General features: G+C 41.6%; 1 protein-coding gene and 2 non-coding genes across 10 annotated transcripts in view; 2 read left to right on the forward strand and 1 right to left on the reverse strand.

The window, feature by feature from the left end:
• rhbdf1b (rhomboid 5 homolog 1b (Drosophila)) overlaps positions 1-7,319 on the forward strand; it is a 51,902-nt gene extending 44,583 nt beyond the window's left edge. For all 8 annotated transcript variants that reach the window (XM_028568622.1, XM_028568619.1, XM_028568625.1 and 5 more), the window contains 9 exons: positions 451-612; positions 1,841-1,941; positions 2,114-2,177; positions 2,364-2,458; positions 3,377-3,452; positions 3,841-3,941; positions 4,399-4,552; positions 5,239-5,462; positions 6,745-7,319. In XM_028568622.1, the coding sequence (XP_028424423.1) occupies positions 451-612; positions 1,841-1,941; positions 2,114-2,177; positions 2,364-2,458; positions 3,377-3,452; positions 3,841-3,941; positions 4,399-4,552; positions 5,239-5,462; positions 6,745-6,937 (1,170 nt within the window). In that variant the 3' untranslated portion in view covers positions 6,938-7,319. The remainder of the gene's footprint in view (positions 1-450; positions 613-1,840; positions 1,942-2,113; positions 2,178-2,363; positions 2,459-3,376; positions 3,453-3,840; positions 3,942-4,398; positions 4,553-5,238; positions 5,463-6,744) is intronic.
• Positions 3,609-3,702, reverse strand: trnai-uau (transfer RNA isoleucine (anticodon UAU)). The gene is made up of 2 exons: positions 3,665-3,702; positions 3,609-3,644 (listed from the first exon to the last, which is right to left on the reverse strand). It is a non-coding gene; the product is annotated as a tRNA-Ile (tRNA).
• Positions 6,523-6,594, forward strand: trnap-cgg (transfer RNA proline (anticodon CGG)). The gene has a single exon. It is a non-coding gene; the product is annotated as a tRNA-Pro (tRNA).
• Positions 7,320-12,371: the final 5,052 nt, after the last annotated feature.

Below are 12,371 nucleotides of genomic sequence, written 5' to 3' on the forward strand. Positions count from 1 at the left end.
GTGAATTAAACTCTAGTTGTCTAGATCTAACTTTTACCATTTCAAGGGTACATGAAAAGAAATTGCAAAGAAACTGCATTTTGAGTCAACTGTAACTAATGGATTGAATAGTTGAAGTACATAACACTAGCTAAAAGTAAGATAATCGGTTCAAATAGTTAGCTAAAAGTGCTGAATAATAATATACAGGATAAATGAATAAAAGAAAAATATAACTTCTGCTACTCTAAGTGGTAATGGTACTTGACCTAACCCTTCTAAACATTTACTAATAAATTGTAACAAAAAATTTAAATTGTACAAAATGTAAAAAATATCACTTTAATAATTGATTAATCAGTGATAAATAACATTCAGTTTATAATTGATGAAAAAAAAAAAAAAAAAAAAAGGAAACCACTGGTCTAGATCCACAATCTGACCAAGCTGTCATCCCCCGCTGTCCTGCAGGAGGCACTGATCCACCTGGGAGCCAAGTTTTCCCCGTGCATGCGTCAAGACCAAGAGATCCACCAACTGATCCAGGAGAAGAGAAAGCGCGAGAGAGAGTCCGGCTGCTGCGTGAGGAACGATCGCTCCGGCTGCCTGCAAACTTTACAGGAGGAGTGTTCGGTCAGTCAAACCAACCTGACCAGTTCACTCATATATAATGTGTCTGTCGCCAGCACATCTCTGGTCAGAATCAGTTTAATTGGCCAAGTATACTTACATACTCAAGTAATTTGACTTTGGTAGGCGTTAACTCTCTATACATTCAACAAATAGACATGTAGTAGTAAACATTCAGTAGACAATAGTAATATAGACATATACTGTACAATAGAGAAAACAATATACATATGGGCACATATCAACATAATATACAGCTATACAAATAAGACATAATATCAAGACAAGTACTCATGGAATGGAATTTAAGGTGCAAAAAGTAATAGTGCAAAGTAGTGTGCAAGATGCATTTTATTTTTTTTATTTTATTTTACCTTCATTTAACCAGGAAGAGACTCATTGAGATTAAAAATCTCTTTTTCAAGAGTGTCCTGGCCAAGATAGGCAGCAGTACAACCACACATACAGTACATACAAACACAAAATACACAAAAACAACAGAAATATAAAACAACTGAAACAGCAAGTCCTTCAAAGTCAACCACAATCCTAAATACGTCAGGCAAAACATCTACAGCCAGATGTGGCTGCCTCTAAGTCAATCAACATCTTCTTAAAAGCGACCAATGAGAACAGCTCAGTAAGTTTCATGGATTTCTGTAACTTGGTCCATGTATATGCATGTTGGAATGATAAGTATGTAATGTGTAGAGAAGTGGGTGAGTGGCCAAAGTGGGGATGACCCCTCTTATCTGCAGTTCATTAGAGTGATGGCAGTGGGAAAGAAGCTGTTCTTATGTCTGGTTGTTTTTGTGCGAAGGGATCTGTAGCGCTTGCCAGAGGGAAGGAGGTTAAAGAGAGTGTATGCAGGATGTGTGGGGTCTTTGGTGATGTTCTCTGCCCGCTTCCTGGTCCTACCAGTGTACAAGTCCTGGAGGGAGGGCAGGGGGGCACCAGTGATTGCCCCAAACCAAACGGTGATGAGGGTGGGAGGGGTTTTATGGTTTATCATTTATCGCAAGTACTATTCATGGTATCATATTATATACGATTTCACAGTTGCTTCAACAGAGATATATTGAATAGAAGTGTTACATGGAGCACCTTTAGGCAGCTTTTGTTGCACCATTTATCATAGCTGTGGTTGCCACTGCACAGGCAAAATGAATAGAGATACAGCATAATGTTAACAATGATTTCTCTCCCTCCGTCTCTCTGTCCTCTACTGCAGAGTACCCTGGCATTGTGGGTAAAGTGGCCTCACCACCACAGTGTTCCCTATCTGAATGGTACACTACGCCAATATGGTGCCGTCTGTCATCAGGACCCCAGGTGACTTCGCCAAAACACTCTCTGTGTGATTGTTATCCTCGTGTGTTAAAGGTGCACACGTTTTGTTACCACTATTGCACGTGTGGACTGTATTGTTGGGGCTCAGTCGCTTCAGCAGAAGACGGGAATGTTAACTGTGCTTTGTTTTTAACTTTGGCTCTTGATTTTGTAGAATTTGTCTGGAGCCAGCCTCAGTTTCGCCTCATGAGTGGCCTGATGACATCACCAAGTGGCCGGTGAGTACAGTTTAAAAATTTCAGTTGATCTGCTGCTGTCAGCCACTTGTCTCAAAAACAGAAGTAAGTAAATACAAGTCTACTGTAACTTCAACACACTGAGGTCTGAATGCAGCACTTTCCTCTACACATAATGGCTGGATTTAATGTTTAAAAAAAGTTTTTTCCTCTTTTTATGATCTGTAGGTTTGTACAAGGTACAACTCTGGGAAACACACCAACCTTCCCCACATAGACTGCACCATAACAGGCCGGCCCTGCTGCATCGGAACCAAAGGACGGTAAGGATCAACGGCACTGAACGGCACGGCATTACGACTAGTACAGAGCTAGTATAGATTTCTAAAGCTATTACCTATCATTTGAAATTGGTGCATGTGTTCCAGTAATAATTCACTTTAATTCGACTATTTTCATGCCTAAACAGTAAAAATTTAGATGAGCAGCTCCTTAAAACAAGGTTTCTTTTTAACTATACCTAATTTTGAATTTTGAAAAATAACACGCATGATTCCATACAACGCGCTTCGCAAGTACAAGTTCATTGAATTTTGGGTGTTTTATTACATTTTTTAGCAAATTGAATTTTTTTTTTAAATGTTTCGAAACAGTACCCCAACTGAATGTTGACCCTTCTGTGATTATCCTTCCTTTAATATTAGTCTAAATAATTCATCATTTCTAATTTTTAAATTAATAATTAGGTACAATTTCCTATAAATGAGGTTTATTGACCATGAAATCCAAAAAAAATACCAAAACTGGTAATAAGTTGTTGTTAGTGATTACTTATACATGGTAGTGAAAAGAAGCGTTACATGTAAGAAAATTAATAAATAAAAGAAACGCCCAAAACATTGAAAAAAGCACGAGTCAAGAAAGATTTTCGAGTTTTGACCCGGGAGGATCATGCATGGTCGAATGGAAGACAACACAAGGGTTAAATGATATAGAAAATCTTAAGTATGTTAGACGTTTTTTCTCTATAATTAACTGCAGAAGAATATGACACAGAACACAGTGCATAGAACGTATAATATCATTGCAGGATCAACAGATCTGTTTTTATGTAACCAGGGTGAAAATACTGGACATTTTATCACTTATTGAACACTAAAAAAAAAGGTGCATCCGTCTCATTGGTGGTTTTTTCCTTCGAGTGATTGTTGATGAAGCTGATGATGCGTTTCATGTTGCAGATGTGAAATCACTTCAAGAGAGTACTGTGATTTCATGCGTGGCTACTTTCACGAAGAGGCCACTCTCTGCTCACAGGTAGGAGCTTTTCTTTTCCTCTTATCAGTCTTACTGCTGCTTTTCATTCACCTGCTCGATACCAACTGTATTTGCTCACAACGAAAGGCTTTCAGACACCAATCAGTATTTCAATGGGTATATGAGATGCATATGGATGGAATTTAAAATGTCCACTGCTCCAGGTGAGGCTCGAACTCACAACCTCGGCATTGCTCTGCAGGACACTGTCTTATAAGTACCGCGCGCTGACCGATTGCGCCACTGGAGCCTGCAGGCCTCTGTGAATCAAAAGGACATTGTACTGAATTTGACACTCTCATGTTCCTCCACAGGGTGGCAGTGGTTCATCAGGCTGACTGATGGCCCTTTCAGCCCTGACTGTTGTTTCTGACTGTGTCTTTTCCAGGTGGCTTGCATGGATGACGTTTGTGGTTTGCTGCCTTTCCTCAACCCGGAGATCCCAGACCAGTTCTCCCGACTCTGGCTGTCTCTTTTTCTTCATGCTGGGTGAATAAAGTCTTAAAATAAATATAGTCCTATCTTTTTTTTTTGTCCATCTGACAATAGGCCTCAGAATTTGAAGCAGCACTATGAAAGATCAGGGTACTTGCAGGGTCTTAAAAGTATTAAAACAAGTCTTAAATTGAATATTCTGAAAATATTTCCTTTACAAAGGTCTTTCGTAGGTTCAAATAAATGTTTTGTGTGGGTAACGTTTTAAATGTACTCTATTTTGTATTCAGGTAACATTACTTGGCACATTTTTCGTTATTTGGCCGTGAAGTTGGCATTAAATTACATCAAATTACATATCCTAGGTGGTATAACAAAAGGTCTTACGTCTTACGTCTTCCCTGGGGGAACGCTAAAGATGTTTCATGTGAAAATAGAACTGCTTTATCCCTTAAAACAGTCAGTAGTAAGATAGCAGGCGGATTTGGCCTGTCTGTGTCTGTGTCTGTAGGATCCTGCACTGCCTGGTGTCAGTGGTTTTCCAGATGACGGTGCTGAGGGACATCGAGAAGCTGGCTGGCTGGCTGAGAATCTCCATCATCTACATGCTGAGCGGCATCACTGGCAACTTGGCCTCAGCCATCTTCCTGCCCTACAGAGCGGAGGTACAGTGTCAGCCTCACAACCAGCCGTATACAAGAGGCTGTATCTGAGACTCAGGCTACATCCACACTACTGCGCTCTCCTTTTTTTTGCGTTTAGAGTTTAGAAACAAAACAAACAAACACTCTGTCCACACCAGTGTTTAGGTTCCATATCAGAAATGATCTTTGTCTGTATTATCACGTCTGAAAACGCATATCACATGACCATTCGCGTACACAGGGCATGTGTGTGCCTGTGTAAACAGGAAGCAGATTGTCTAACGTTAACCTTTGGTGGAAAATCCTGGAGACAGAAGTTGAAAATACAAGAAAGTACTTTGGAGAAAGAACAACAATAGCAGAAAGTAAGATCAGGGTTTTATTTGCTTGGACTGATGACGAGTTGGATCCGTTACTGAAAGGTATTAGGTACTGCCGACCTAACCCATAAGACCGACGTGGGTGTCTGCGTTAGTAAAGGTCTCCGTTTCTGCCCGTCCAAACTACAACGTGACCCTGGTCATCAGAAAATGTCCTCTGAAAGGGTCTCTGAAACGTCGGAGTAGTGTGGGCGCGAGGTGTAAATGTAGCAAAAGATAGGTGTTTAGAAAGAAACACGTATTAGTGTGGATGTAGCCGAAGTTGTGTTTGAAACCCACCTAACCCAGAAGCTTAGCTTAGTCAGCGACCCGTTTCCTCTATTTCAGGTGGGTCCTGCAGGCAGTCAGTTCGGCATCCTGGCCTGTCTGTTTGTGGAGCTGTTTCAGAGCTGGCAGATCCTCGAGCGACCATGGCGGGCTTTTGCCAAGCTGCTGGGCATCTCGGTCTTCTTCTTCTCCTTCGGTTTGCTTCCATGGATCGACAACTTCGCCCACATCTGCGGTTTTGTGTCGGGATTCTTCCTGTCCTTCGCCTTCCTGCCATACATCAGGTAAAGGAAGAAAGGGATGTGTCTCGCTCATTTGCTTTCTTTTCCCAAGAGGTGGACAGGGAGATCGATGCCACTGTTATATCTGTACGGTATAAATAGGAAGCTGGTGCCTATGTTCCCACAGCCCAATGGTCCCACAGCCCTATGTTCCCACAGCCCTATGTTCCCACAGCCCAATGGTCCCACAGCCCAATGGTCCCACAGCCCAATGCTCCCACATCCCAATGATCCCACAGCCCTATGTTCCCACAGCCCTATGTTCCCACAGCCCTATGGTCCCACAGCCCAATGGTCCCACAGCCCAATGCTCCCACAGCCCAATGGTCCCACAGCCCAATGGTCCCACAGCCCAATGATCCCACAGCCCTATGTTCCCACAGCCCAATGGTCCCACAGCCCTATGGTCCCACAGCCCTATGTTCCCACATTTCTAAGAATTTTTTTTTCACTGAAAATTAGGCCCTATGTTCCCACAGCCCTATGTTCCACATTTCTAAGATTTTTCTTAAAATTAGCCCCTAGGTTAGGGTTACATTCCATCTGTAGTCCATTGCTACTGGATAATAGGTTGGGTGTAATTGGCTACCAAATTGGGAGAAAGGCTGATAAAATCTGATACAAACTTATGAAAAAGGAAATGTGGGAACATAGGGCCTAACTTTGAAAGAAATCTTAGAAATGTGGGAACTTAGGGCTATGGGAACAGAGGCACGCTCCCGCAGACGGTTAGCTTAGCTTAGCATTTAGACTGGAAACCGTGGGGAACACCTAGCCTCGCTTTGTCCAGACGAACAAAAATAGGTCTACCCACCCAGCACCTGCTCAAATTAGTTTCCCCTGGCTTCCCTTTTATGCTGCCTCCAGGCCTTCGGCTACACCAAGCTCACTCTCCTGACCTAAGTTTATATTTTATGAACATATATATGACAATAATGTCAATATTCTCATCAACTCTTGCCAAGTACGCAAATTAGCTTATTCCCTAAAAAGTCAGCATAATCAGACTATATTAATGATTACCTTAGATTGCTAAAAGGGGTGTCTAACTCAAATGTATTGTGGCTCGTTGGTCTAGGGGTATGATTCTCGCTTCGGGGGCGAGAGGTCCTTGGTTCAAATCCCAAACGAGCCCAGCTTTGTCATTGTTCATATTAATGCACAGTGTAATCTCAGTACTCTTTACAATGGTAATGAAGTTTAACCGAATTGGAGGACTTCTATGTGACTTCCTGTTTTAATTCCATTGTAAGATGACGAATAACGCAGCTTTCTTCCTCTTCAGCTTTGGGCAATCTGACATGTACCGTAAGCGGGTCCAGATCTGCGTCTTCCTGCTGGTCTTCCTGGCTCTGCTCTCCACCCTGGCCGTCCTCTTCTACGTCTACCCGGTGAAGTGTGACTGGTGCGAGTACCTCACCTGCATCCCAATCACGGACAAGTTCTGCGAGAAGTACGACCTGAACGCACATCTGTGAACGGGGGTCAGTCTTTGGAATTAAATGTCAGCTGGACTGTTTCTGGATGTGTTCTGATGCTGGACTGGGGCTGTGGTCGAATAGTCAAATTAGCTTAGGAAGGTTCCTAATGGAGTGAAATGACCCGGAAGTAGTTAAAGGGGAATTGTGCCGGGTTTTTTTAGCTTAATTTACCTCAACTGAACAGCTTCGGAGTCATTGGAATGGTTATATTACTTTTTTTCGGGTTGAATGGTGGTCGTCTCACTTCCCTCTAGCACCTGTGAGTGGAAGAACCACCCAACTTTTGGCCAGGGAGCTGCTGGCCGCAGCGTCAGGAAGTATTGCGTGATATCAGGTCTCGCGATGTAACGAATTGCTTCACGGCACTGCACACATACCCATCCAGGAACGGGCTAACAAGGTAGCGATGGAGTTTTTCACACTATCGTCGTGGTTGAGCCGGCTAAAAAGAAGCAGAAAGCTAGGAAAGCATTGTCGGAGGAACAGAGAAAGAGGAAACGGTAGACTGACCGAGTGACTTGTTACACAGTGTTACCAAATATCTATTCCGAAGCTGTAGGGGGAGCTCTATAGAGAAACCTGCGAGCAAAAAGCGAAATTGCCAAAACAACATAGCGCCCCTTTTAAGTGGCTGCCATGATAAGGGCTGTTTGAATTGTCTAAGTGATAAGGAAAGGTGCTTCAATGCTTTCTTAGTTACCTCCTTTAGCATAGGATACACTGGACCATCCTTCAGGAAAGGAAAGGAGATAACGCTGTCCCGCTGTCGGCTCAAATCAATTACCTGAAATCTCCCACCCACACCAACCCAAATAAGTTATTTTCACCCTTTCTACAGTCTCAGTAGGCTACTGCTTTTACATGATGCACTGTCGTTAGGGCTGGGCGATATGGAGAAAATCAAATATCATGATATTTTTTGACCAAATACCTCGATATCGATACCGCAACGATATTGTAGTGTTGACTATTGGTACTTTCACAAAATATTTACACAATGAGATTTTTGATAAATAATCATCAGTAATGTGGATATAATGACTAAGTGGGTAAAGGCAAATAACAGAACAGCTAGAACAGTCTGGTAAGTTCAGAAAATGACATCACTTTACTGTAATGCAGCCTTTAAAACCAGGAAAAGACAACACTCATGCCATATTACGATCTCCAAAATCTAAGACGATATCTAGTCTCATATCACGATATCGATATATTATATCGATATATTGGCCAGCTCTATCTGTCGTGACATATCAGTGTTTTCTTTAAAGATGTACTGTAGTGATGAGAGAGGCTGCTTTCAGTAACTGTAAATGTTTCCATGCGCGCAGTGATGTCACTGGAGCTGATATTGTGGGATATTTCACTGCAACAACTAAAAACTGTAGTTCTAAACTTGACAGAGAAAACATAACGCAACTTTTAGCTTCTGAAATAGTCAACGGATTTACGCTGTTGACTGCTGTCCTTGTGCGTAGATGTGCACAGTATAGCGCACAGGTTTTACGGTTTAAAAAATGTCCTCATTAATAATGTATTTCTTTCACCCACCATCTAACCTTTATAACATATAAAATGTAGCTGTAGGTCTAACGCGTTCTGCTTATCTTGCATACATGTAACAGTTATTTCCATACAATCATCCTAATCTGGATTCATGTGGATAAAAATGAGTGGGAAGGAGGGTGAGCTGAGCAACCAATAATAATAATAATCAATTTGATTTACTGAACACCTTTCATACAAGAAACAGCCTCCAGCTCCGTGCTTTATAATAACAAAATGACACGCAGGGGGGAAGGGGGGGGCTTCACATGAAATGACATATTTAATGCAGAATAAGATGGGAAATGAAATGGCGAAGAAGTCATATTTTCCACCGGGTTGTCCACGTTTATTGAGCCAGCATGAAACGCCACGGTGACAAGGCATGGGGCGAAGTCTCCAGATGTCTCTCTGTAGTCCACCTTCAGAACAGCGTGGTTTCACCGGCAGACCCTCGTCAATAACACCCGCCGTCGCAATTATTACGCAGCCGAGTGGAAGGGCAGTCGGATTCCCCTCGCACCGCTGTCGTATTTACCGAATTCCTTTTGAATTCTCCTTCACACCTTAGGAAAGGACTTAGGGGGTTATTTTTTGGGACTTTTCGACCGCAGCCTTGATGTTAATGAAGACAAAAGTTGCACATGGAGCTGCAGTGCAACTTCTCCTGGAATAATAATAATAATAATAATAGTATTTCAGGTTATCATGTGTATGTATTTGTGTCACTGTTTGGGAAGGTACAACAGCCCGCGGTATGAATAAAGGCTATGCATGAAAGCCTCTGGGCATTTCATTAAAATATTCACACGCATGGGAACGAAACTATCAATGTAAAGTGGACTGAAACGATTGACTTGTGTGTGACTGATCTCTAGCTGGGCTAATCAACGACCAGTCACACTGGAGGAGAGCTTCATAGAAAATGGTGTCCTGCCAAATCATTTACCTCTCTTCTGTGGTAAAAAAAATAAAAAATGGCACTAACAGCACCGCTTATGTGGTCCCAAAAGGAACAGTACAACCTAAGACAGCTGCAATGGATGAGCGGATGAATTTTGTTTTGTACTTTTTCACTGATGTCCAAACAGTTCTGTCCATTTACTGGATGTCCTTAAAGGGTAACACTCACCAAGAAATCAGACTCTGAAATGTGCCTTATCGACATAAAACCAAACACACACAATTATGTCTTTTTGTGCCATGTATCAGCATGTGTCAGCAGTTTCTGATGCTACTTAACCTTTGTAGAAACGGCATCACACAATCTGACAAACTCATGTAAAACAGGTTTTTACTTCAGTATTTAGTGGCTGAATTACCAATTTGTTTTTTTTGTTTTTTCACCAGACTGGAAACCTTAGTTTCCGCCCGAGCCTTTAACGCACTTAAAATCACAAATGGATTGTTTTTGGAATATTGGCCCAGTGTTACATCTGTAAAGAACACTCTTGTATGTTAATCTGCTTCATTGTGAATAGCTGTTACGAAGGGGAATTTGTGTTTTTATTCAATGTGGTGGCGTTTTAGCCACCTGACAATAAACACAACAAAGAAACAACAGAGTCCTGCTCTTTTTTTTAAAGTTCACAGAGGACATGTGCAGAAAGCTAAGCTTTTCTGCTCCAGGTGAGGCTCGAATTCACAATCTCAGCATTGCTCTGCTGGCCACTGGCTTACAAGTACCGCACGCTGACCGGTTGCACCTATGGAGCCTGTCAAATAGTTTAGAGTAGGGGTGTAATGATACATCGATCGGGATCGATACATCATTTCAATAATCCACGGTCCAATATTATCGATGCAAAGTGAAAATATTGATACATATATCGTCTGTAAGATTTCCCTTATTATAGATTTACAGTATATTCATTCTTTTATAATAAAAATAAGAGTTTGTTTTTAATTAAAATGTCTGGAAGAGCTGTCTGTCAAATCATTTTTTTTTTGAGTTTCTATAAATGTAGCTGTGTTAAATGGGCATATGATAAGGTCTCATATCCATCACTCGCCCCTCAATTAAATCGAATCGACATTGTATCGTGACCAGTGTTGTAATGTAACAAAGTACAAATACTTTTCTACTGTACTTAAGTAGAATTTTCACGTATCTGTACTTTAATTGGTTATTTATATTTCCGGAAACTTCTACTTTTACTCCACTACATTACCCCTAAGCTGGTTCCTCGTTACTGGAAACTGGAAAGTACACTGGAAAAAAAGCAGGTTTGGCAAATCATTGCTCCTAAATTGCCAAGATACTGCACGCTCCATTCCAGTTGGTGACCTACTGTAATGCCTGTTTGTTGCCAGCAAAAAAAAAAAAACAACCATAGGCCAAAACTAAAGAAGAAGAGTAGGAAGCATAATGATTGATAGTGTTATGGAAGCACCTGGTGCAGGCACTGCCGCCATGGTAACAGACGATGACCATCCCGACCATGGTGGTGATGAAGATAACGTTACTCACCTTTGGCCATAAAGTTCATAATCAAAGTTTTTGTTTTTTTACTTTTACTTCTAACACTTAAGTGCATTTAATATCAGAACATTACTTTCGATACTTACGTACTGTAAATATCAGATACTTTATGACTTTTACTCAAGTAATATTCTTAAAGGAGACTTTGATCAGTCATTTTCTGGTAAGATACTTGTACTTTCATTCAAGTATTGCTTTCAAGTACTTTATTCAAGACTGATCGTGACAGACAGATATCAGCAGATATCCTATCGTTGCCCAAAGGATCGGTATAATATCATATCGCGATAAAAACCTACTCTAGTTTTGAGGGCCTACTTTTAAATCTGCCATGTTGGAACCCTGCGACATCTGTCCAGGAAGCAGACATCACTCCACTATGTCACTCCACATGTCAGGACCTGCTGCTGCTGTGGACGTGTGGAGACCATGGTGGAGACCAGCAGCTAACACCTTGAACTAGCAGGCCTTGCTGTTGCTGTTGCTGTGACTAAAGCAGCTGTGATGATAGCAGGAAGTCACATTGTTTGGTTTTTTTTTTTTTTTTCAGCCTGTTGCTGGTGGATGAGATCATAGAGTCCAGACTGGCCGCTGCTATCATGATTGCTGTTACAGTTCAAACTCCAACAGCACACACACACACACACACACACACACACACACGCACACACACACACACACACACACACACACACACACACACACAGACTTTATCACTGAGCAGCAGGGACGTGGTGAGAAAACAAAGTAAAACGCACACAGATTATTGCTGAATCTAGTTGCAAATATAAATTATTATTTCATTTTATACTTAGCCTACAGGTTAATATTCTTTAATAATCGTGTTACAGTTTGAAAAGTTAACTGTACAGGGAAAGTAAGCTCACTTAATTGTCATTAAAAAAAAAACTTTTAGAATGACCCGTCAGATTTGGAAGCACCGGTACCGTAACGGCGCGAATAGACGCACATCAAAATCCGAACGGCCCAAGGGGCAGCAAGGGGACAGCGTCGCGCGTTTTATTAGGTGACGTCCATGTCACCTCCCGGGCACCGTAGTTTTACCATGGTGGTTGGTTAAGAATAATTCTCTGAAAAACACACCTGTTGAATGCGTGACAGCTCACACTGACCACAAGACGAGTAGTGAAGATATGACCTGTAAACTGGTAAGTCCTAATAATTACACTACTTGTTTACATGGCTAAATAACTCATGCCAAAACAAAAACAAAGACTACCACCGGGTATTGGCCTTTATGCAGCAGCTGGCTTTTTTTAAAGGAAAGGTGTGCGTGTGTGTGCTTTTCAAGAAAGAGAGAAATTGCTGTCGATGCTCTCCTTCAAACAAGGTTCTTTTTAAGCTACATATATAGCCTAGCCTACTATACTGATTGTATGCACA

This window comes from Perca flavescens, chromosome 21 (assembly GCF_004354835.1).
Source record: "Perca flavescens isolate YP-PL-M2 chromosome 21, PFLA_1.0, whole genome shotgun sequence".
Lineage (NCBI taxonomy): Eukaryota > Metazoa > Chordata > Actinopteri > Perciformes > Percidae > Perca > Perca flavescens.